Source organism: Lissotriton vulgaris, chromosome 6 (assembly GCF_964263255.1).
Source record: "Lissotriton vulgaris chromosome 6, aLisVul1.2, whole genome shotgun sequence".
NCBI classification, from domain to species: domain Eukaryota; kingdom Metazoa; phylum Chordata; class Amphibia; order Caudata; family Salamandridae; genus Lissotriton; species Lissotriton vulgaris.
Genome location: NC_141694.1, coordinates 1642464898 through 1642490712, shown reverse-complemented (window position 1 = coordinate 1642490712; position 25815 = coordinate 1642464898). Strand labels below are relative to the sequence as shown.

Below are 25815 nucleotides of genomic sequence, written 5' to 3'. Positions count from 1 at the left end.
GAACATTCTTCACTGTAGTGTAGTACCTCTAAGACCTCCCTATTCTCCTAGGGCTTCTGTGGCAATCTATCTGGCCTACATATTCTATAATAGAGCCTACGTCAACCATTCCCGACTGGTGTAGGACGTTCATAGATACCTGTAAAAGACACCAAATATAGAAGTTTGGGTGCTTTGTTCCTGTACCAGCTCATCAACCTCCCACACTATGGGTTCTTTAGGCACCTCACAATGTAACAAGCATGCCAACATACTCCCAGATCTGTCTGCTTCTCTATGCAACCTTTACTGACACAAAGAGTCTGATATCATATTCAGTCTGGTTTTCAACTCCTGTAATTTTCTTTTCTGCTTCCCAAATGTAGGCGAGACACCAGACTCCACCATTTTTTCTCATTCTCCATTTGCACCTTCACCTGCTTTTATAGTTTTCTGTTCTTTCGCATGACTAGTGGTTAATTTACAATTAGTCTGGAAGTACAATGCTAACTCTTTCGATAGGCAAGAACTGAACACAGCCTTCTGTAGCATTTCTGCCCTAAGCTACCACATTGGCATACAGGACAAGATTCTCTGATGAATGTACATCAGGAATATGGACCAAAGAGTATCCTGACTACGTACTGGACATAGAACTTCCCCACTACTTACCACATCATGAAATGTATTCAGTGCACACAATGCCTGCCCAGTGAGAACAACATAAGAACATGAGCCCTTGAGATACAGGGAACAAAGGGTTCCTTCAAAGGGACCCATTCCTGGGCAAACCCTTAAGGGATCTACAATACATACTCTTCAGGACAGTTAAAGCAGGATTCCCCTACCCTCATTAACTGAAACAAATAGAACAAATAACAGTCAACTGTTACAGCAAATAACGGTGCTCAGGGGTCAACACCAGCACAGAGGAGCCTCCAAAGGTATTGCCTTCAGCAAGTCTACATTCCACATCCATACTGCTAGTTCTCCATCTACAGTACACTCTGGTAACTTGATCTTCAATCTTCAGTGGCACTGTCCCTGCTAAGTGTGGATCGGTCTAAGGTCTTAGCCACTGCCAGGGTACCATTATCGCACACTACCGGTTTCGTAACAGTGTGGCATACTGCCTCTTCCTCTCATACAAGATCTCCGTCCATGGGCACAGAGGGCGGTGGCTATCTGATGAATGTCCCCTGCCAAGTGTATGTGTGTCTGCCATCTGCATGGTTTCTCTCAGTCATTCAGCCAATCCCAGGCTATCTTGGTATAAACATATGTGTAAAGAGAACAATTGATGGACGGAATGCTGAACAATGTCAGACATTCACTCAAGTACAAAGATCTGGGCCTAAATCCATTATGTTTTGCACACCATGCCAGTTTAAACCCATCCATATGCTAATAAGTATTGAACCTGCTTCCCATGGAAATAGTCCAGCCCGAACTGCCAGGCCAGTTCCTCCCTGGACCTGAAACACACGTCCTTGGACTAGTTTCAGGGCCTCACCCCTCATCAGGCAGGCTAGCTTGGCTGCAGTGGAATGGGGAGCATGGGACCCTTGTCTGAACATCTCCTTCCCACTTAGGGCGACAAATGCAAAAAAAACTATTGATGGACGGAATACTGAAACAATGTCAAACATTCACCCACAGTTCAGAGATTTGAGGCTAAATCCATAGTTTTTTTCCACACCATGCCATTCCAGTTTAGAGTGAACCCAGCCATATGGAAATCAGTCTTAACCCTGCTCCCCATGGGAACAGTCTAGCCCGACTGAACTGAGCTGCATTCAAGCTAACCTGGCTGATGAGGGGTGGAACCCCGAAACGGGTCCCAGGATGCTTGTTTCTGGTTCAGGGAGGACCCGGCCTGGAAGTTCGGGCTGTACTGTTCTAATGAGGAACAGGGTCAAGACTAATTTGCATATGGCTGGGTCCGAACTGGGATGGCATGATGAGCAAATAAACGATGGATTAAAGCCAGATCTCTTGACTGGTGTGGAGTGGTTAAAAAGTTTCAGCACTCCCTCCATCATCTTGTTGGGTTTGCTATAAAAATATATGTGTCTGTCCATCTTCACCACACTGAGATTAGCAAAACACTGTAAGATATACATGATATTCCAAATGAAGCATCACAGTCTCTAATGATTATAGGTGACATTCTCATTGAGGATACACTCCTATTCCCAGTCCCTCGTACTGTAACACAAATGTATCTTGTGCACTATAAAGGATATTTATATCTAATTTTCACAAAGACAGTGACAATCTGGTTATCAAAGACAATTTGTGTGTCTGAGATGGTTCTCAAAAGGTCTGCCGGAGAGAACACATCATCCACTTCATCTACTGGCCGTATTCTGTTGGCTTGGGAGGATCTAGTGTCCCTCTGCCGGCCCATATCAGCAGTTGCATTCCAGAATCACTTAGTATAATATGAGGCAGTATTGGCAACAGAAACACATCCAAACAGGATGCTCACACGCACTGGCCAGGCTCCAAGAGATAGTAGAAAGCTCCTTTTCCTTGTTTGAAAACACACAATGATCCGGCACAATTAGTGATAAGAGTATCTATAAACACACACATTTTTCAAAAACAGAAGGAGCAGGTTGTAGTATGACGTCTTTATTCAAAATTCTTCTTTTTTATAAAAAATACGAAGTAGCCAAACACAAGTTGGCCAACGCGTTTCGTCCTTACGGCAAATTTTGTTCTTCAAGTGCGTTCTTTACAATAGTTGGATATGATAATTTCCACATGAGAAACGGGGAATGTATATATATATTTCCAATAGTTTCCTCAGTGCAATAAATAGGAAGCCTTGTGAACAGTAAAAATGGATTCTTAGGTCACATCCATCAAGATTAGCGGTGCTATGTTTGTATATTTCAAACCTTTGAGATCAGCACCCTTGTCGATAAACAGTTCGGCTTCATGGCGGCATTTCGCTTACTCCTCGTGTTTGAAAAATGTGTGTGTTTATAAATACTCTTATCACTAATTGGTGTGCTGGATCATTGTGTGTTAAATCAGTGTTTTGTGGAGTGTTCCATAGGAGACGGAAAGGTATTGTGTCTCAGGTCCCGGGCACCCAAACTAGTTACTACACCCAAATAAAGGGGTAGGTGCAGTCGTCATTGCCCCATACCCTGTGTGTATATGTTAATTAAAGCTCCTTTTCTTTGTGTTGTTTTTCAGTGGTTAGAAGAGGCCCACAGTTACTATCTGCCCAAGTAGGACTCGGAGGGTAGCAGGTACTTGTATAAAGCAACATAGCACTCAACACATTCCTAGCCTGAGTTGCACATTCAGCATGACTGAGAGCAGGATGCCTTTGTTCACTTCCATGTTAGTTGTCCAGGGTCATTTTAACTCACAGGTTCATATACTACAGCCCTGCTGCAATCATCCAGAGGAATCATGAGTCCCTACATGGGACCCAGCCTTGGTCATAACACACATGTGAATGTCTCCAGTATACTTTGAGATGTGCATGGATATCCCCAGCATTGCCTTTACTAATAGTTCCTTACAGAAACTGCAGTGGTTCTCACTTTACGACCAGCAATAGGAGGCACCTCCAACTGCCCTCCCAGCCTCTGTCACTGCAAAGTAAGCTTGTCTAGTTCCTAATGCGGCTTATTGGAGGTGTTCTAGTGTACCATATGATTTGTACCATAAACTTTGGTCATGCCCTGCATTAGATACATATTGGCGTTCAATATGGGAAACACTAAGGTCAATTAGTGTATCCCTTTTTAGGAGTCTGACAAAATGGCTCTGTTACATGACTTTGTCGAATTGGATAATACGACTTCCCATTGGCCTAGAAGGATGTCGACAGCTCTTATGGCGACTAAGATCTGCATTTTAAGGCACTGGCATACAGCACAGGTGCTGATGCACCAAGAGTGGATAGCTGAACTTTATAAGCTGGCCACTTATGAATGCCACAGCTACATGATTCAGGATCAAATTCATGTTTTTGCTGAGGTTTTGGGATCCTTTTTTGTGACTTTGTGATCATTGACTGTTTCCCTTTGGCATGGGACTACTTCTATTACCAACTAAAATAGGATGGTGTTTAGAGTGCTTTCATTTTAGGATTAGAGTCTGGGATGTTATGCTTGGGATTTGTGGACTTAAATGTTTGTTTGTGGGGAGTCTGTTTTAAGTGGGGGTGGTTTACCCTAGGTGTTGCTTAAACTGTGCTGGTTAAGCATGATGGCACTTCTGTTTTTTCTCTCTTCTTTCTTGTGATATTAGTAATACTTATTGAGATCGTATATGTTTTAGTATTTTTGTTGAAGTAAAGTGCTTTGTGGGGTACTTTATACGTTATTGCAGTTGTTTTTGTGTACTATGAATGTCACAATAAAGAAATGTTTAAATAAAAAAGAAAGAAAGCTATTCCACTTTACGTCATTACATTCTACACCACTCCAGTCTACCCTCCTCCACTGCATGCCTCTCCACTCTACCCTATTACACTATATACAGCTCCAATGTATGACACTCCACTCTACGTTATTCCACTCTATGTCACTCCACTCTGTGCCACTCCACTCTACGACACTCCACCATATGCTATTTCACTCTACTCTAATCCACTCTACGCTCTTCCACTGTATGCCTCTACACTCTACCTCACTCTACCTCACACCACTGTATGCCACTCCATTGTACGCCACTCCACTCTGCGGTATTCCATTTCTTCACTGCACGCTATTACACTCTACCTCACTCCGCTCTATGTTAATCCTCTCGTCGCCAATCCACTCTGCGGTATTGCATTGGATGCCACTCCTCTCTACGTAATTTTACTCTACAATACACCACTGTATGCTATTGCACCCTGCCCCACTCCACTCTGTGTAACTACACTCTATAGCACTACACTGTACCCCACTCCACTATGCACTGTTCCACTGAACGCAACTACACTGGACGCCACACAACTCTAAGTTATTCGACAATGCCACTCCATTCTACCCTACTGAACTTTACACCCCTCCACTGTAGGCTAATTCACAGTACGCCACTTCACTGGACACCACTTCACTATCCATCACTTCACTGTACGTCATTCCACTCTATGACAATCCACTGTACGCTATTACACTGTATGCCACTCCACTGTACGCCGCTCCAGTCTACACCTTTCAATTGTTCGCCAGATCACTCTACGCTACTATACTCTACTCAATTCTACTGTACTATGCTCCAGTATATGCTATGTCACTCCACTGCACTCCATCCCACTATATGACACTCCACTCAATGTCACTCCACTGTGTGCCACTACACTACAGTACTCCACTGAACGCTACTCCACTGTACACAAGATCCACTCTACTCTACTACATTCTGCGCTGTTTAACTGTATGGCACTCCACTGTATGGCACTCCAGTGTATGGCAATCCACTCTATGCGATTACACTATATTCCACTGTAATCAAATCCACTACACTCTACCCCACTCCACTCAACAACAGGCCACTCTATGGTTTTCCACTCTACACCACTTTACTGTATATAGTTATACTCTTTGCCATGCCACTCTATGACACTCACTTCATTCTATGCCATTCCGGTGTACCCTATTCCACTGTACACCACTACACTCTTCCTCACTTCACCCTATGCCATTTTACTCTACACCACTCCACTCTATGCCACTCAACTCTATGCCACTCCACTCTACCCCACTCCACTCTATGCCCCTGCACTGTACACAACTCCACTGTACGTTATTCCACTTTATGTCACTGCATTCTACACCACTCCAGTCTACCCCATTCCACTGTATGCCACTACACTCTACACCACTCTATGTTATTCCACTGTACGCAACTCCAAAGTACAGCACTCCACTCTTTGCTATTCAATTCTCCCTCACTCCACTCAAAGCCACTCCACTGTACACCACACCACTCTGTGTTACTCAACTGTATGTTATTACACTCTACCCCACTCCACTCTACACCAATCCACTTGTTGCCACTCCACTCTACACTATTCCACTGTACACCACTCAATTCTACATTACTCCACTCCACAACACTCCAATGTACGCTATTCCACCCTAGGTCCCTCCCCTGTATGCCACTCACATTTATGACACTCCACTGCACCCCATTACCCTTTAACCAACTCTACTATATGCTGTACCACTGCATGCAACTACACTCTACGCCACCCAGCTCTATGCTATTCAACTCTACCCCACTCTCTTCTATCCCACTCCACTGTACACCATCTACTGTATGCCACTCCACTGCATGTTACCCCAGTCAATGCAATTCACTGTATGCTATTCCAGTCTACCCCACTCCTGTCTATGCCACTCCACTGTATGTCACTCCACTCTACACTACTTCACTTTACACTATTTCAGTGTACACTACTCTACGTATGCTATTCCACTGTATGACACTCCACTGTACGCCACTCCCCTGTATACCACTGAACTGTATGCTACTTCACTGTATACCACTCAACACTACTTTACCCAACTCAACACTACTTGATTCTACACCACTCCACTGTATGCTATTCCACTGTACGCCACTACACTATACAAAAGGGGTGGGCAGAATGTGTGAAGTTGGATTCCAGGGATCATACGGAATTACAAAAAAAATTCCACCAGACTCTGCATAATTCTGCAACGGGAAGGAGTGGGCATTTGGAGCCATTTTCCTAGCACAAAATGCAGTCACGGATCCCAAAATGGATGTGAAGATGCATTTTCCCTAAGAAAAAAGCACGGCCAAATGCCACTAGGCGCACTTGCATACTCTGCAGTGAGTAAAACCTTTAATCACTGCAGAGTATGTAAGGGAATCAAGTGGTATGAAGTGGTTTCTAAAGATTAGAAACCACAGCATCATTTTGAATTCCACCCGCGGAGCTACAGAATTTTAATTTATCTGTAATTCAGCGTTACCAGAGTAATGCAGAATTACCAAAATTCATCTGATTCCACCAGCGGAATTAAACATTTACTCTATGCCACTCTACCCCACTCTACTCTGTGCTATTCCGCTATATGTAACTCAACTCTACTTCCACTCCACTCTACGCTATTCCACTCTATGCCTCTCCCCTCTACACCACTCCACTGTATGCTAATACATTGTACGCCCCTCCACTGTATGCTAGTGCACTGTATGCTACTCCACTCTACACTATTCTAGTGTAACCCAGCTCCTCTCCACCCCCCTCCACTGAATTCTGCTCAACATTACTATGGTCCACTCAACATCAGTCTACATCCCTCCACTCTACCACACTATACCCAACTATATAGCTCTACACTGTATAACAATGTGCTGGTGTCAATGCCAATATACTGTACTCTACTTTACTCTATACCACTGTACAACACTCTGCTCCATTCTGCAACACTCTATGCAACTCCCTCTAAGCCACCCCACCCCACTTTACTATACTCTACTCTATGAGACATTACTCCACTGTGCTCCACTCCACTCCACTCCACTGAACTCCCATCCTCGCGGTGGAAGGGACCGCCCGCCATAAGGGCAGGAGTCCCGTGGGGGCTATTAGGATGCGCCCGCCACAGTGGCAGGCGCATCCCGTATTCTTAACATTGCGGCGGGTGATGCTGAAAGCACCGCCCGCCGCAATGGTAAAAATACATGTTGTACGTTTCAAAGCACAATGTGACAGGCACTGCATGGTGCCTGCCACGTTGTTCTCTGAAAGGCAGGGGCTACCATAGGTACCCCCCATGTATACTCCCCCACACCCCGGAATCCATGGGGGCCCGCAACGGGCCCCCAAAGCAGACTCCGCATGCCTTTCCGTGGCGGCATTGAGAAATGGACATACTAATATGGCTGGCGGTGTCTTTTAGACACCGCCACCATATAGAACTCTAGAAAAACGGAGGACGGTCTTTCCGTCCACCACGGACCCCCAGCCATTTTCGATTTAGAAGTCATTCAGCTCGTGTTGCGGCTCGACTCTCCCACCCAAAATCAAGGTCACATATTACACCCCATTTTTTTCAATTCACCAGACATAATAGTGGAAGTCCCGACCAAGGTTATTTGATCAGACCATAAGTTTATACCTTTTTGTCTGAACAAACTCAATAAACTAGCCGCCAAACTGCACAAGGCCAAACTGGATGCAAGTGGTCCAAGCATAATCCAGCAGATTGGGAAATTCTAGTTGTAGACACTAACCTGAGACTAGAAGGGGATCTAGAAAATAAGTACAGTTCCTTTGAAAGATGGCTACAGAACACTCTTAGTGTGGTGCTGCCTGTTCAATCATGGAAGAAATCCTGTATAGAAAGGAAAGAACCTCGGTTTACTTCAGACCTCTTACAATTGTTAAAAGAAACTAAGAGATCAGAAAGAGCTTCGAGAAAAAACTATGATGTGACAACGGAACGTTCCTATAAGAGAGTAGTTAGGAAATATCATAATGAAATTAGGGATGGTAGAACTGGATACTTTGCAACAAAAATATAGGGAATGCCCCACACTCTTCGAAAGAACTGCATAAACTAGTGAATAACCGAAGAACACCAATAGCCTCTCGCCATCAGAAGAACGCTGCAATGAATTAGCCAACTTTTTTCTGAAAAGGTCAAAAATATCTGTCAATCCCTGGGAACAGATGAAGGGACCATATTGGCAGATCAGCCAACTCAGGGGAAATTCTGCACTCTCCCACAGATGACATTTTAAGAAACTGCAGAGATTCTTTCTTCCATTAGATCAGGGACACAAATAGACCCGGCCCCATCAGATATTTTATTAAAAGGAGACAAATTAATCATATGCACCCGTACCAATATCTTCAATAGCTCTCTTAATTCACATACTGTACAGGCAACATGAAAATATGCTTTAGTGAAGCCACTGTCCAAAAAGGCACATGACAATTCACCGACAGACAAAAATGACCACCCAATTTCTCTATTGCCAGGTCCAAGCAAAGTGCTGGAAAATACATAAGTAAAATCTTGGCCTGCTCTTTAGTGGAAAATAATATCTTACATCCCTCCCAAACCAGTATGGAACAGTTTGGAGACTGCACTTTTAGCTGTCTCCGAAGATCTAAGGGCGATCCCAGATAATGAAGGATCTGCATCCCACATTCTTTTAGATCTGAGTGTGGCTTTTGATATGGTTTCTCATCCTACACTTATCAAAAGACTGGCACAATCAGGTATACCTGGAACAGTGCTGAAGTGGTTAGCGGCATTCCTTCAAAAAAGAATTTCCAAATTGTTGATGAGGATAAATGAACCAATACCTTCCCCAGGGATTGTGTGGTACCAAAAGGGTCTTCTCTCAGCCCTACACTTTTTAATATTTATGTAAGTCCTTTAGCTGAGATTATCAACAAGTACAGTTTCACTGCTATTTCTTATTCAGACAACACTCAAATTATCATAAGTTTTTTGCATCAGACAGACACTACCTCCACCCTTCCGAACAAATGTCTGAATCAAGTAGTGAACTGGATGGTAGCCAACAGCCTCAAATTAAATTGAGGCAAAACAGAGGTGCTGGTAGTAGGGAAAAATCCCACGCAGTGGTTAGACCTAAACTGGCCGTCATGAATTGGTGGTAAACCCACCCCTAAGGAAGAGGTTAATGGTCTAGGGGTCTGGTTTGATGAGGGACCCACCATGGCAACATAAGTGACTCCCTCCCCGCGCAGCCGAGTCAGGCGCTGCAGCGGGTCGCAGGCGAATCGCCGGGACACCAGGGCCACGCCCATTGAAACAGGCCACACCCCCTTATTCCGTCATATAAGGATGTGCTGGTTTCGGAGGCGCAGCGGACGGGCGCAGCGGGCGCGCCGGCGGTGCGCCAAAGGCAAGCCCGTCTGCGCCCATCCGCGACCAGACGGGACCAGGGGCCACAAACCCTGGTTCCCCCACTCCTCAGGGCAGGACATACAGCTCGACAGCCTTACACAGCATAGGAAGCACAGCTGCTGTGCAGTGCACGCATATCTATGCTCCTACAGAGCTCCCACCCCCGCTGCCCAGACTGCAAACACTCTTTTCGCAACACCCCCCCGCTGGCCACGGCACAGAAATATTGCATGTATGCGTTAAATTGCCGATCACTGCCAAAGCATAGCACACAAATTGCCATGCTGCTCGAGGTGCACAAGCCAGATGCGTTTTTCTTGACAGAGACTTGGCTCACTGCTCAATCGGAGCCAGATATAGTCTCAGCCTTACCCGCTGGTTACCATATTGTCAGATTAGACAGACCGGAAAAGAGAGGCGGAGGTCTGGCCATCATACTAAAGGACCAGTACCGCTGCCGTACTACAGCAGAAACTATCCCTGAGTGCGAGAGTATAGAGTTCTGCATAGAGTTCAACGCTAATAGTTCATTCTCCGGCACTTTGATCTATCGCCCCCCTGAGCCTGCAAAATTGTTCCATAGGTCTCTCCCAGAGATTATAGCTAAAAGAATTCTATCCTCTGCCAATCATACGGTCTTAGGGGACCTCAATCTCCACTTTAACTCCCCCTCAGACCACATTGCTAAAGAGCTAATAGATGACCTTGGAGCTCTTCAACTGGCCCAGTTGGTCACAGCCCCGACCCATGGAAAGGGCAACCTACTCGACCCTATTTTTAGCAACTGCATCGATCTGATTGTTGACCAACCCACCCCCCTCCCATGGTCGGACCATTTCTTGGTCCCGTTCACCTAGGCTACTCACAAAGCCCCCCAGTTACCCCCTCAAGTCACAACTAGGAGAAACTGGACAAAACTCCCCTTGGAATCCTGGATGCACAACCTGGACTCCACCCGTCCCCCACCCTGCCCAGACCCCAACGTGGCAAACGGAAACTATGTAGGCTGGATCACGAACTCGCTAGATACGATCCTCCCTCTTCGCAGATCCTCCTCAAAGAGAATGCAGAAATCAGCTCCCTGGTTCTCTGACTCTCTAAGAGAGCTAAAACGCCTTTGTAGGCAACGAGAGAGAGCCTGGCGATTAGACTTTCTCCCGGAAAAAAAGGCTTCCTACAAAGAGGCGATCAAAGCCTACAGAGAAGGGGTCAGGACGGCCCAGGCAACCTACTACTCTGATAAAATCCTGGAAGCTAAATCAAAGCCCAAGGAAATGTTTCATATAATAAAACAATGCACCAGTGTCAACACTGCTCCCCCTCCGATTAAAACTCAGGACCAATGCAATGAGCTTGCGGAATTCTTCCATAATAAAGTTTTGAAAATCTACTCCACCTTCCCAAAAATATCCACAACCCCGGATGCGACTGATCTACTCCCCCCTAGATTCCCTCTTTCCCCAGACCAGCCAACTCTTGATCACTTCCCCCCTCTGGACCTTGACATCCTTGGCAAAGTGGCACGCCAAGTTAAGTCGGGCTCTCCACGTGACCCAGCCCCTCCAGAAGTCCTGATGCAGGCATGTGAAGCTACCTTGCCGGTAATCTTGAAACTTCTAAACTCATCCATATCCGCATGCTCAGTCCCCACAGCTTGGAAGCAAGCCATGGTGCGGTCGCTGTTGAAAAAACCCAACCTGGACCATGACGATCACTCCAGCTCCCGCCCCATCTCACTCCTCCCTTGGGCTAGCAAGGTGTTGGAGAAGTATATAAATGCCCAGTTGGTCCAGTTCCTAGAGACCCACTCCCTATTACATACGTCCCAGACAGGCTTCAGACCGAAGCATGGCACTGAAACCGCCTTATTAGCGGTCACCGAAGAAACCCGAAGGGTACTGGATCGGGGAGGATCAGTGGCAGTGATCCTCCTTGATCTAAGTGCCGCCTTCGATACGGTCAGCTATTCCACCTTGCTGAACCGTCTCTATGACATCGGAGTTTCAGGTGACGCTTTAAGGTGGTTCGACTCTTTCCTGTCTGATAGATCTTTCCAGATCTTCGACGGTGATACAGTGTCATCCAGCAAACCTCTCAGCTGTGGAGTACCGCAGGGCTCTTCCCTGAGCCCTGTACTCTTTAATGTATACATGAAACCGCTGGCTAAGGTAGTCGAACCGTACGGCATTAAAATCGTGTCGTACGCCAACGATACTCAGCTAGTGGTTTCATTGGCCAAAGAGAACAACAGGCAACCCCCGGTAGGTCTGCTGAAATGCCTAGAGAACGTCAAGGAGTGGATGACCAACTCCTCCCTCAAATTGAATGGAGAAAAAACAGAGCTCATGCTCCTAGGCCCAGCCTCGCCAGTACCTTTCACTTCCTTGTGGCCCCGCGGTCTGGGCGCTCCCCCACCCCCAAGGAAAGTGTCAAGAGCCTGGGAGTATGGCTGGACAAAAAGCTCTCCTTCTCCACCCAGGCCACCAAGCTGTCCGCCACCTGTTTTGGCCTACTCAGAACCTTGAGGAAGGTCCTCCCACTCCTGCCTCTAGAGGCCAAAAAGGTGGCAGTACAAGGCCTCATCCAGTCCCGCCTGGACTCAAACAATGCCCTATACGTAGGGGCCCCCTAGATGACTCTCCGGAATCTGCAGGTGGTACAAAACTGCGCTGCTCGTACCTTACTCCAGATTCCGCGAACCCAGTCAGCCAGACCTGGACTGAAAAGTCTGCACTGGCTGCCAGTGAGGCAAAGAGTGGCATTTAAGGCGCTGTGCATTGCGCATCGGGCCTTTTGGAAGACGGGATCAGCAATCAATAACAACCTTGTCACCCCCTACCTCCCAAACAGGAACCTCCGGTCCACGGAGGCTTTCCTAGCAGTTGTTCCTAGAGTGAAGAGAGCCAGGACCGGGGGTAGGCTGTTCTCATTGAACACCGCCAAGCTCTGGAATGCTCTCCCCCTCTCACTTCGGTCCAACCCTGACCTGCTCTCATTCTGGAAAAAGCTGAAAACACTACTGTTCGCAAAACCCCCCGAGTTCTAATCTCCCCTGCTCCGTCACTTCTCTGCTTCAACTTAGCGCTTGGACGCCCGTGGGCAGCAACCGCGCTTAACAAATTTATTTCCATTCCATTCCATTCCATAAGTGAAGAAACTAGCGGACATCTGTTTTGGCCTTCTTTGCACTCTCAGGAGATTACCTAGGTGGCTGCCCGATTCTACTCGCAGAATCGTAGTACAAGGACAAATTATGTCTCGCCTTGACTATGGAAATTCTTTATACCTAGGTAGCCCCAAATCTGTTATTAAAAGGCTGCAAATGATACAAAATGCAACAGTATGCACAATGCCGATCATCTCCAAGTGTCATCCGGTAACAGCCAACAAAACATCTTTGCACAGGCTCCCAGTGCAAAAGAGGAAACATTTTAAGGCACTTTGTTTGGCATATAGAGCAATACACAGTAAAGGATTCACATTAATACAACGCCTTCTGACACCTCACCTGCCTTCCAGACATCTGCAATCCTTCACCCAGCAATCTCTTCTTGTTCCCAGTTGTAAGAAAGCTAGAGCCGGTGGCTGCTCCTTTGCCATCATTGTTCCGAAGCTGTAGAGTGCCCTTCCTTTACAGAAAAGGAAGACGGAATCCGAGCTCTCCTTCTGAAAACTGTTAAAGATGGTCTTGTTTGAATAACAACAATCTTTCCCTTGTTCTCTGCTCAGCACTGGGAAGCCCTCCTGGACAGCTATGTGTTTTATAAATCCTGGAGATAAGAGTAAATTAGATTATAGCTCTTCATAAAAGTTTAGCCTCACCCAGACACAAGGGAGCACCCAGTATAAGTCAAAACAATACCCTTACAGGCTTAGAGTGCTGCATAAATTGTGCAAAAAAGAAGAAGAGAACTCTGGGTAGTTCCCAAGTTTAGGTGGCGAGCAGCTCCTGCATAAGTCACCCTACAACAGCAGCGACACTCTGAATTTGCTTTCCTCAAAAGTATGTTTTTCTATCTGTGCTGTGTGAAAATATTTAATATTATATGACATATTCCTGCTCTGTCCATTCTGGCACACAAACTGCAGCTTAGCACCAAGGCAGGCAGGATTTGTTTTGTGCAGGAAGGGACACCTTACTGTACAAAAACAATCCTCTTAGGTGTTTTCCTCATTCTACCTGTGCTGCACAGGTAGAAAGAGGAAAAAAGAGGAGAAATAAGAATTTCTCCTCATTATGCCTCCCTGGGGGAAGGGTAGCATTTTGACGCATTCCCAGGTCTACCATGCTCCACCCATGGAACGACTCCCTGGGCAGAGTAATACAAGGTAGTGACTTATGCTGCTCATAGCTTAGATCAGAAGCCACAGTGTGCTGGGTACCGAGCCTGACCAAAACTTGTGTGCAATGCCATCAAGTATGTTGTGTGTTGTGTGCATTAATAACCATAACTGGTGAATTTCAGTGGTTTTATGTGTTTGAGCTAGAACCATTATTCAGTTTTTAACCGTTTCCTGTATTGTATGCACACATACACTCATATTTACGTACAGAAATACATGCACACACACATACACATACATGCACACACAGGGGTTAACATTTAACTCATAAATATGTTCAAAGTATTACTACTTCCCTGAACCTACCTACAATGTAGTGGCTCCCGACTTTGAACCTATGATGTAATGATACCCAATATAGTACTCTCAATGTAGTGGGAATATACCTGTGTTCCATCATCATGTATCCCAAGAACAGTGGTAAGTGTCTCTGGTCATGCTACCTGTGCCCTGGTGCACCTCCTGAACAGAGAATGTGGCTATTGGCACTGCACTGGCCCTAAACTGGACTCCTACCATGAACAGGCAGCATGTGGACATGAGTCCCGTCATCCATAGTCATGAGCGAGTGCTCCAAATTATTATGGTCTTGTATGGAAATGTCTGATGAACACTGATGTATCTGTGACTAGTAATAAATGCAAAGCACTGTCAAGATATAAATGCATAAATTATATGATTAAGTACTCGTAATCCATTTTTTATTTACTAGATAGCTGTTTAACTTACAGGGACAACTGAACATTGAAGAAAAGAATGGCTGCTGCAACGCGACCTGTCGCTGCTTTATCTAGGTGGTACATCTATGCCCTACACGGGTACCTCTGTGAGATCACATTTACAGCAATTTGGGAACTTTTTGAAAACTTCAGCTGGAAATTTACTGGGTATACCAGCATCTGGTCCTTTTTTATATATGGCACAGCCATCTTTGTGATTGAAAGACTATTCATTTTCCTTAGGACGAGATACAACATTTTTGTGAGGTGCCTTGTCTACACAACTTGGATTTATGGTTGGGAGTTCTCCACAGGATTCCTTCTTAAGCACTTCAATGCCTGCCCGTGGGACTATTCTGGTTTCTATGGCAACTTTATGGGTCTCATAACTTTGGAGTATGCAGTTCTATGGTTCTTTGCTTCAATGATAGCAGAGCAGGCTGTGATCAGAAATACTCTGCAATTGTTCTTTGCTGAATATATGGAACAAGGAAATGTAACCAAATATGATAGAAAATTTAGTAAAACCTGTTAACTGTACATTCCTTTTGTGTGGAGTGGTAGTGAACAATAGGGGGCTTATTTGAGAGAGGCTTGTGCCGCTGGAGCGTCACTTTTTTTTGATGCTCCAGCGGTGCAAGCCTCTCAATCATATCTATGAGGCGTCGCAAAGCCATTCTGCGTGACTTTGCAAGGCCTCATAATTATGGAGTAAGACAAAGCAACGTAAGTCGCTGTCTTGCCTAACTCCGCATCAAAGAGGCGTTCCATGGGCATTGCGCTGGGCATTTCCATATAACACCCACGGGTTTTGATGCAGCCCCAGGTTTACTTAATCACGTAAACCTGGAGCAGAGTCAAAACCTTATGCCTCCCCAGAGCACGCGTAATGAGGAGAAATATTTTTATTTCTCCTCGTTTTTTGCTCTTTTCATGTGTACTGAATTCTGCAGCACATGTAGAAAGAAGAAAAAACCTCTTTGAAATGTTTTTGTGCAGGAGGGTACCCCTTCCTCCACCGAAACAATCCTGCCTGCCTGCCTGCAATGGAGGCACCTGCCTACGTTGGTGTTAGGCAGCAAATTGTGATCCAGCGCAGGACGAATGGACAGGAATGCACTACTTTTCATAAATAAGGTGCACTCCTGCCCTTTCACATTGGCATAAGGCAGTGTAGCAAGAAGACTTGTGGCACTGCCCTAAGCCACTCCATCATAAATGAGGCCATACTCTTCCAGTGGAAGGTTATCAGCTTTTATAAGAGAAGAATGCTTTAAATCTATTTGTTGTTATTGCCCTGGTTTACAAACAATGCATCAAGGTGTATAACATACAACTGATTAATATTGTTTAATAGAAATATGATGAATATGATTGGAATATTGCACTGCATGGGTTCGTCGGAACAGTGAATTACATTAACATGTGTCAAAGTGTCAATAAAGACTGTAAGTGAATGCTGAAATAACAGTCAAATCATGTGCCAAAAGAAAGATAAAGGATCACAATAAATTATATTACACTGATGCGATTGCTGGATCAGATGCTCAATTTCACTTTCTTTATTTTGTGAATAATCCACCATCACCAAGGAGCAGTAAAAGGCAAAGTCTCGATACGAAAGGAAAAAGAAAGGTATTTTTAGTAAAGATGATGTTATTTCATTTCACTGTCTTAGCGTCCATATATCCTTTTATATATCTCTCTGCTTGCCTGCCTATCATGATATCGAATTCTATGGCTTTTTTTCTTGTCCTTGTTTTCCTCTCTACATGCCTAGGTGTGGCTTCAGTATTTTACAATTATCCATCCACCCCTTGGCTCGACAGTCAATCAACAGTTTATTTTCGATTTCTATGCAGGGTCAACTTTTAAAGCAATTCATAATATTCAGACGTACAAAACAAGTTCAAATAATACCTAAATGAATAGCACATTAAAAGTAACAGCCAAATGTTCGAGAAAAGGAGGGGTTTATTAATGAGAGCCCTAGATCACTTTTGCACCCTGTAAAGTGATACATGCAAGCCCTGGGCTCTCCTAAAGATTTATGAAGCCACGCGAAACCACCCTCGGTGGCTTCGAGTGGCCTCATAAATCATGAGCAAGGCAATGAGGCGCAAATTGGTGTGTCCCCTTACTCTGCACCAGGGAGGTTTTCCATGGGTGATGTGGTGGGTTTTTCCATGCAACTCCCATGGCATTTGACGCTGCCCCTGACTTACAAAATTATATAAACCTGTGGAAGCATCTATTGTGTACGCCTCCTAAGGTGAAGCGGAACAAGAAGAAATATGTTAATCTCTCCTTGTTATCTTCCTCTTTCCATGTGTGCTGCATTTTTCAGCACACATTAAAAGAGGAAAACACCTTTTAGGATTGTTTTTGTACAGGAAGGTTTCCCTTCCTGCATAAGAACAATCCTGCCTGCAGCGGAGGCACCCTTGCACCAGCGGCGGCTGCCAGCGAAATGTACGCATGTCGTCCGCCGCCTCTGTCGAGCTCTGTCCTCTTCAGTTCCTGCAGGAGCACACACAGGCCCCCCCTAAGCCAATCACAATGCGTACGGTGCATTGCTGTATTGCCTTGCACCAAAATGCCATAAATGAGGACTGATGTGTTCATGTATTTCATGATCTTGAGAAAGGAAATTACATTAGCAAATGAGAGAGAACACAATTTTCCAAAGACCATTGACTCCAGAAGATATTAGCAGATGTAGTCTCACTTTTATAAACCAACAGCCTGATTCATGAAGTGAAATTGCGCCCGCAATCGCTGCGAAATCGCAAAAGCGGGCGCAATTTCCGTTATCGGCATTCAACAACAAAATAGAGAATTCGCTAACACATATTTGCGACATCGCTAATAAATTCGCAGAATCCCAGCCGCTGAGCATTAGCGAATCCGAAATAGCGACACACCACGGATTCTGCGATAATAATAGCGAAATCGCAAAATAATCGCTATCGGTATTCAAGAAAAATCGCAATTAGCGAAAAACCCAAAAATCGCAATTTGCACCGCGCAAAATAAGGACAACTCAAAGCAGGTGGTAACCATGAAAGCCATGGAAAAAAAACTTTCAAAAAACCGTTGACCTATCACCAACAGGTACTGGCCTGACCAATCACACATAAGGACCATCAGCAGCAGCAGCATTAGGAGTCCCACAATGCCAGGAATGTACATGGTGGTGAGGCGTCGCAGGCTACAGCGATTAGCACGGAGGAGACGCAGGATCCAGGACAGGATATTCCGCCAGCGGGTCACCTTGCTGGGCCAAACCAGGGAGCAGATATATGCCAAATACAGGCTGAATGGGGAAATGATAATGCAGCTAATACAGGACCTTGACCCCCTGATGCAGCACCCAACAAGCCGTACCAATGCTGTGCCTACACATGTGCAGGTATTGTGTAGCCTGCACCTCCTGGCCTCTGGAAGTTTCCAGGGGGTAGTAGCGGCTGCTGGGGGAATATCCCAGCACACCATGTCACGCTGCCTCAACACTTTTGTTGACGCCATGCTCACCCAGCTGCACCGTCACATCAAATTCCCCGCCAGCCAACAGGAATTGGACATGACAAAGCTACAATTCTACAATGTAGCCCATTTTCCACATGTGCTCGGATGTATAGACTGTACCCACGTCGCCATCTGCCCACCAGCTGGCATGGAGTATATGTTCCGCAACAGAAAGTGCTACCACTCCCTCAACATCCAGATGGTCTGCAATGCCAAGACATACATCACTGACATCGTCGCACGGTACCCAGGGAGTACCCATGACTCCTTCATTTTCCGGCACAGCGGACTCCACACACGACTGGTCAGGGGAGAGTTTGGGGAAGGACACCTACTTGGTAAGTACACTTTGATTTAAAAGTCACATTGCAAAGATGTAACAGCGCAGCACAGGCAATCACCATCTGCTCCTCTCATTCAGGTGACAGTGGCTACGCCCTCCGTGAATACCTCCTGATCCCATACCTCAACCCTGCAACACCCCAGCAACGGCGCTACAATATTGCACACATACGGACAAGGAATTGCATAGAAAGGACATTTGGCCTGCTCAAGAGCAGGTTCCGCATACTGCACAAGACAGGTGGGGCCATGTATTACAGTCCTGCAAAGTGCTGCCGCATAGTGGCTGTCTGCGCAATACTACATAACATTGCAACCAAGCGCTGGATACCTGTTGACATCTCTGGCAGTGAATCTGAGGGGGACAACTGGCCACCTGCACATGCGCGCCATGCACAAGGGGAGAACCCAGCAGAAGGGCACAGACGTCGCAACCACATCACAGTGAACAGTTTCTAGTACAACCACTTCCATCACCCCACAAATCAACAATGCATGCAAAATGTAATGATGACACAACGCTAATGTGTGTAGGAAAATAAATGTATTTGTTAAATTCACAAAATGAAATATAAGGATCTGTGCCAAATTGCAAAATAAAAGTACTTGTTACATTCACAAACTGAAATATAAGGTTCTGTGCCAAATTAGTCCAACAAACAGTATTACGCCATACTGCTGTGCATGGCAGGCTTGACCTCAGCCTGTGGCATTGGTGAGGTACAGTTCTCTAGGTGTGCCTAGTGCGTGTTCCTCCATAACGCCTCTGAGGGGCTTCCTCCTCCGGGGCTTCAGGCAATGGGGGGGTCCTGGTGCTGCGGGTGGGTAGTGGGGCATGTGAGGCAGATTGTGAGCTCAGGCTGGACGCCCCCTCACTTGCATCATCACCCCCCACAACAGATGGAATAGGTGGAGGGTGAAGAGCCACGACGGCCGTGGTGAGGATCTCCAGCACCCTCGTCATGTCCACACTGCACTGGATGATAGTGTGCTGCTGGGTGAGACAGCGCCGCGCCAAAAGAGATGTCGCATTTGCCGACACATAGCTTGCCCTGCTGTAAGTGCCAAGCTGGGTCAACAGTTGGCGGTGGTGCCGGCGTTGCCCACCGCGCATTCTATACATGGCACGGGTGTTGGCCTCCACGGCTGCAGCAATGCGGGCCATTCCATCTCCCCCCCGGCCAGGTCGGCCCTCATGCCTTCAATGTGGGCAGCAACAGATGCCACGTTGCGGCCAATGTTGTGTAGTTGGAGCTGAATAGCTCCCTGCTGCTGAGCCTGGCGCTGGTGTATGCGCAGCATCCGTCTCTCGATGCTGAGCCGCGCCAGTCCATCAGCATTGGCCTGCCTGGTAGCTGCTGTGGAGCGCTGGCGTGACCTGCCACGCCTGCCCTGCTGGCCTGATTGTGAGGGTGGCCGCTGAGTGGACAGTGGCGCAGCCCCGGATGTTGAGGCGACAGCTGCTGGGGGTAATGCCGCCGGTGTTGCAGGTGAGCTAGTCGCAGGGGGTGTGCCTGCTGGTGTGGCAGTAGCAGTTGATGCAGAGGGCACAGGAGTGACTGCCCTGGCTGCGGCTCTGGGAGGAGCAGCGGTGGCAGGAGGCACAATGGGGGCTGCCATGCCAGCGGATGTGGGCGCTGCACCAGTTGCAGGGGGGGCGCTGCTGGTGGTAGTTGCTGCTGGTGCAGATGCAGCGGCATGGGCTGGTGCCTGGGTAGGTGTTGGCACCTCAACCTCCTGGACGCCCTCGTCGATCTCCAGCCTGTTACTGTCACCGGTATCGCCACCTGTGGGGGTAAGTGGTGGACCATTAGTTGCATGCATCTGGCAGACGTGCAGTTGCTACATGCATGCTGGGTGACATTCCCTGAATGGCAGTGGCTTTGTGTGCATTAGGACCTGACTGGCTGCATTGTGGTACTACAACATTGTGGCCAGACTACATCTCCCACAATGCTTCAGGACATTCCTTGATGTGCAACTATGGCATGCCTATGGGACATTGGGGGAGCCTATTTGGTCATGGACATCCATAGGGGGCAGGGTCGCAGTTGCATGCCACTTACCTTGGGTGTCTTGTGTGGGGCAGGATGAGTCCAGTGTAGTGAAACCCACACAGGCCTCCCTCTCGAGGGTGTTCTCAACCTGGTCCTCCATTGCGGTGTTCGGTGGTACCGTTGGTCCTCCTCCTCCTGTGCCCGAGGACTCCCCAAGGCGCGCCGCCACCTTCTCCTTGGCACGGCCTCGGAGGTCGTACCACCGCTTTTTGAGTTCTTCCAGGGACCTGGCCGCCACTCCCACCAAGTTCACTGCTGAGGCTATCCCCTGCCATATGCGCCGCTTCTCCATTTCTGGGACCCTCCGTGAATTGGCGCCAAACAGTTGGTCGTGGTTGGCCACAACCCCCTCGATTAGGTGTTCCAGCTCCTGCTCAGAGAATTTGAGCTTTCTCTTTCTCCCAGAGGAGCTGCTGGTCCCAGGTGCTGCTTCCTCAGCCATGGTATGGGTTGTGGATATGTGGAGCAGTTTACTTGCCAAGATGTGCTGCAGCTTTCCAATGTGCTCCCTGTCTCTGTGCCTCAATGTGCAAAATGGTGCTGGGAACCGGCAGCTTCCTGGTTGTGATGTCATCACTGGGCTCGAAATGCGACTTCCCGTTTTCCCGATCTCGCGAGTTTGCGATCTCGCAAATAGCGATCTCGCAAATAGCGATATCGCTATTTGCGAGATCGCAGTCCAGGCGCGGGTAGGCGGAAATAGCGATTAATCTGCGATTAATCGCTATTTCAATCGGATCGCTATCGGATTTTGCGATCGCGTGCGAATCGCTTTTTTTAATCGCAATTATTCATGAATTCGGATTTGCGATTTCTGAATAGCGATTCGCTATTTTTCGCTATTTCAGAATCGCAAATGCCGATTTTCATGAATATGGCGGCAAGAGACTTCTGTTTCAAATCAGATATAATCTCATAGAGATGTAAAATCCCACAGATACCTAATTTTCCGACTAAGGAAGTCGGTTTTCAATAATTCCCTAAGCTGTAGTAGTAAAGGTGTTGTTGTTTATGCCTCTTATATGGCTCTTAGTGTTAATGACTTGATTATAAATCCAGTAATTCATTGCTATGACGAATCAACAGGTGGCTACAGAACTTGCTAATGACCTTTGCTTTATCATTACAGGATTACAGGCTGCTCCATGTGAGAGCTTGTCAGCGCAATGCTAGAACTCATAAAGCACAGCTTTTGGAAGGGAGAAAAGGGAAGGCACCGATAGTTGTGGGTGGGCTGCAGGAGGCCACATATTTTTTATTTTAATTTGGACCGGGAGAAGTGGCCATGTTTTGAATGACAGCCCATTACTTATCAGCCCTGGTGTATTTAGTTGAAAGCAGGGTAAGATGATTTTTGGGGGCATACATAGCATAAAATTAAAGACAGCTAAAAGGTATGTAGATTCTGTGTTCACATCAAATAGGGAAGACACTCTGCTTCTTAACATCACCCTCAGGTGTTACCAAGAAATAAAATAGATGTCCTCAGCTTACTAACAGAGGGAGAGAATCATTTCCTGGAATGGATCTTTCACTGGCTCAAAAATAGCATGAAGGACTGACTGTAAGTGGCCGAATCACATCTGGTTGTTTGCTGACGGCTGGTTCAAGCAAGAAAAGGAAGAGAGTCTCTGACACTCAGGTTTTCAAATTAATGTGAATACTATAACCAATAACATCAAAAATAAACTAAGAGTTTGAGCAAATTGAGGAGGACACCACCCCCACCATTTAGCACACAAACCATGTAATTGAGAATAAATGATGTAACTATGTGCTATGAGGTCAGAAGATTGTTTTCTATAATAGACTTTGCAAATTGCAGGGTCATATTTTGTCCATGGCCTTACCCAATGAGGATAGGATAATGTCTTTAAGTTTTATAGATCTTACAGTTATTTCAATGGTTTTTCAATATTGGGCTATCAAACAACTCTTCCCAGACCTTTAGGCAAATGAGAAAGTTCAAAATAATGGAAGGAATGGGAAAAAAAAACTCCTTGATGGGAAGTGCGGGAAAAGATTTGGTAAATTGACTGTTACCTTAATATAATGCTACTTGGGATGGACTATGGTTATAGATCAGAACTGTCCCAGCACAACTCTCAGGAGTATAATGTGTAGACTTAAATTGAATGAGCTTAAACCCATGGTAGCTCTGGCACAGAGCAGGCAGCCTTACCTTAGAGACAATGTGTAAGTATGTATGCAGTACTCAAACAGTAATGAAACCAAAACGCAACTCAAGACAAATCCCAAACTAAGTTAGAAATATAGAGCAATCTATAATAAAAAAAATAACACCAAAACGATAAATATCAATAGGCAAAACTAGACTAATGAATTTTCAAACTAGTGCCAAAAAGAGTTAAGTGCCAACCGCAGTCATCTGGTTATGCTTGACTGGACAAGAGTAAGGTTTAAGGCTGACTATGATGGAGCATGTGTCAGATACGAGGACCAGGTCCAACAGGGTTACTCAATCAATAGAGGGGAAGTCAAAAATCCTCAGGCTGTGGCCACACCATTGCAAAGTCAATGAAAGTGGTCTCGTTGAAGCTGTTGACTACTGGTGGGAAAACTCAGAGCTGGAGAAATTTAAACTTCATGCCCCGAGCGGGTGCCTCACCGGCTGGATATTTTTCACAGCTTCACCCAATGAAGTTTTGTACCTTTGGACTTTTTTGGAGCTCAGAATATTCCAGCAGGGCAAGGCTGCAAGCTATAGTCACAGGGATATCCACAAGGTCGGATACCTTCTCTGCAATGTCCCATTGAATTGGATTTGCTACTGTGGAGACCAACCTAGTGGGAGCAACCTGAATCTTTAGCCCCACTATGATGCGCCCTCATTCGATCACCTAAGCAGGTTGGTCATGTTCTTCTGTTGGTAACTCAGAGCAAAGAGTTGGCAATAGGTTTCTAAATCCAAGGTTTCAGGAAACTTTAGGAGGAGCACACTTTTACACCAGCCAGGGGTCCAGGACCTTGGGGACAGCAGTTGACAGTCAAGACACACTCCAGCAGAGACCAGAAGCAAGTTGCAGGGCAGGTCCAGTTGGAACTGGTAAGCTAGGAAATTAGAAAAGTCCTCTGGGAACGTGTTGCATCCCTGTAGCTCAAACAGGAGGTCATCGATTTCACCCTTAGAGTCCACTTCTTTGTCGTGGCTAGACAAGAAAGAGCAGGTTCACTCTTCAAGGCTCTCAGGTCACAGACCGCAGGTCAAGTCCTCTTATGTTCTTCCACAGATCCACAAGTGATCTGAGGAGGTGTCGTGGTGGAGAAGGAGACAGGGAGACCGTGATTGTGCTTTGAACAAATAATATATATTTTTTTATTGTTCAAGTTCAAAAAAACAAAAGGAGTGAATTATATCAACAGTTTCACTTAAGGAAGTGAGCGCTTCACTTTATCTTTCAAGTACGATATATATGGTACAATCTATCCGGAGTTCTTCTCTTTTCTTTCAGAGAATAGGAGTAGGATTGTCGAGACTCCGCTCCTTTTTACACTCTGTCTATGCTTGGTCCATATATGAAGTTCTGATCCCTTGGTGGAACGCCGTAAAGAAAAAAAAGAGAAAAAAACCTCTGATAAGATAATTTGCCTATTCGCTTTTTAATGTCAGAGGGTAAGGAGTGAGGGGGAAAGACTGACACCCAACCGTCACCATGAGCGATGTGCTTTTCTGTGCTCAGTTAGTCTGCATGCCACCTCTACCCCCTCCAAACCTCCCTCTGTGCCAGACAGTTCCCAAACGGCCCCATACCTTACGAAGCCACCACTCTCCTAAGCCATGGCTGGTGTTGGCGTTTTGCCAGAAAGGGTCCGGCTCCCTCTTTTCCTCTCCTCGGGTTGGTTCCTCTTCGACTCGTCGCGTCCCTGGTTTGGCTTGAGACTCTTCCCCTTCGGCTCCGATGATAATGTTCGTTCCGCTGAATCCCTGGGAGACAAAGAAGGTTTCTGGACACCTTTTGCTCCTTCCCGACGTCAGTGTGCCATACAAAAGGGGCAGAGACCAACAACCCATGGTGTCTGCTTCCTGCTCTTTGAAGCGTAGGTTGTCAGCCTATGCAGTCACGTGTCCGTCCTCTGGAGTCGATGTTGGGAGTTTAAAGGGCCATGATGTTTCACTCGTGTTGGCGACACACTGGGGGTGAAGAAACGAAGGTAACAAATAAGGAGGCAACTGGTCAGAAGAGGGGTCCATGGGCAGCTCGTCATTACAGGAGGGTAATGTGGGTGCCACATGTATGCCTAGTGCCAACCTGTGGGTGAGGAAACTCCTGACTACTTCATAACCAATTTGGTTAAAGTTACCAGGAGTGATCCCACCCATTTTGCAGCACTACAGTGTGATTTACCCTAATCAATCTCACAATGCCCACTGTGCTGAAAACCAACATGGAAGAACCTTTATTTTCCTGTGCAGAGCTCTTGTCTAACTGAACAAAGAAAGAGGGAAGGGCCAGATGCTACCTAAAATTGCCTGTTACAGGGTAGGCCCTTTTGAAGTTACTTAAGTTACTGGGCACAAAACAGATGGTCATCCTGTCAGAGAAACAAAACACCTCCTGATACCCAAGGCCTTTGTTTCAGCCAGCTCTGGGAGCAAGTTCATACCTCATCAGGGAGCCATACAGCTACTGGGTGATATTTGAAATATCATGCAAACGAGCTTCTAGAGGCCTTAGGCAGGCAACAGGTACATTTTCTAAAGTACCTTTTTTCAATTTGTTTTTAGAAATGCGGCTTTCACAAAAAATTGTGCTTTTAATATTTATTTTAAAAACTCCAAACATGAACTCTGTAGCTACTTCCTAATGGTAAATAGCCAATATTAAGTTTAATATTGTATCCCATTCTTTCCTCTGGAACTCTTAACCCTGCTACAGTGGAAATAGCCTTTGGAGCCTTTTCACTGTGTAATGTTAACACTTTACATGTGTTACTCTTAAATAC

At 46.2% G+C, this 25815-nt stretch overlaps 1 protein-coding gene across 2 annotated transcripts in view; it reads left to right on the top strand.

The window, feature by feature from the left end:
- LOC147709243 (transmembrane protein 229b-like) overlaps positions 1–16449 on the top strand; it is an 85981-nt gene extending 69532 nt beyond the window's left edge. For both annotated transcript variants that reach the window (XM_086927804.1, XM_086927805.1), the window contains one exon: positions 14936–16449. In XM_086927804.1, the coding sequence (XP_086783930.1) occupies positions 14961–15458 (498 nt within the window). In that variant the 5' untranslated portion in view covers positions 14936–14960 and the 3' untranslated portion in view covers positions 15459–16449. The remainder of the gene's footprint in view (positions 1–14935) is intronic.
- Positions 16450–25815: the final 9366 nt, after the last annotated feature.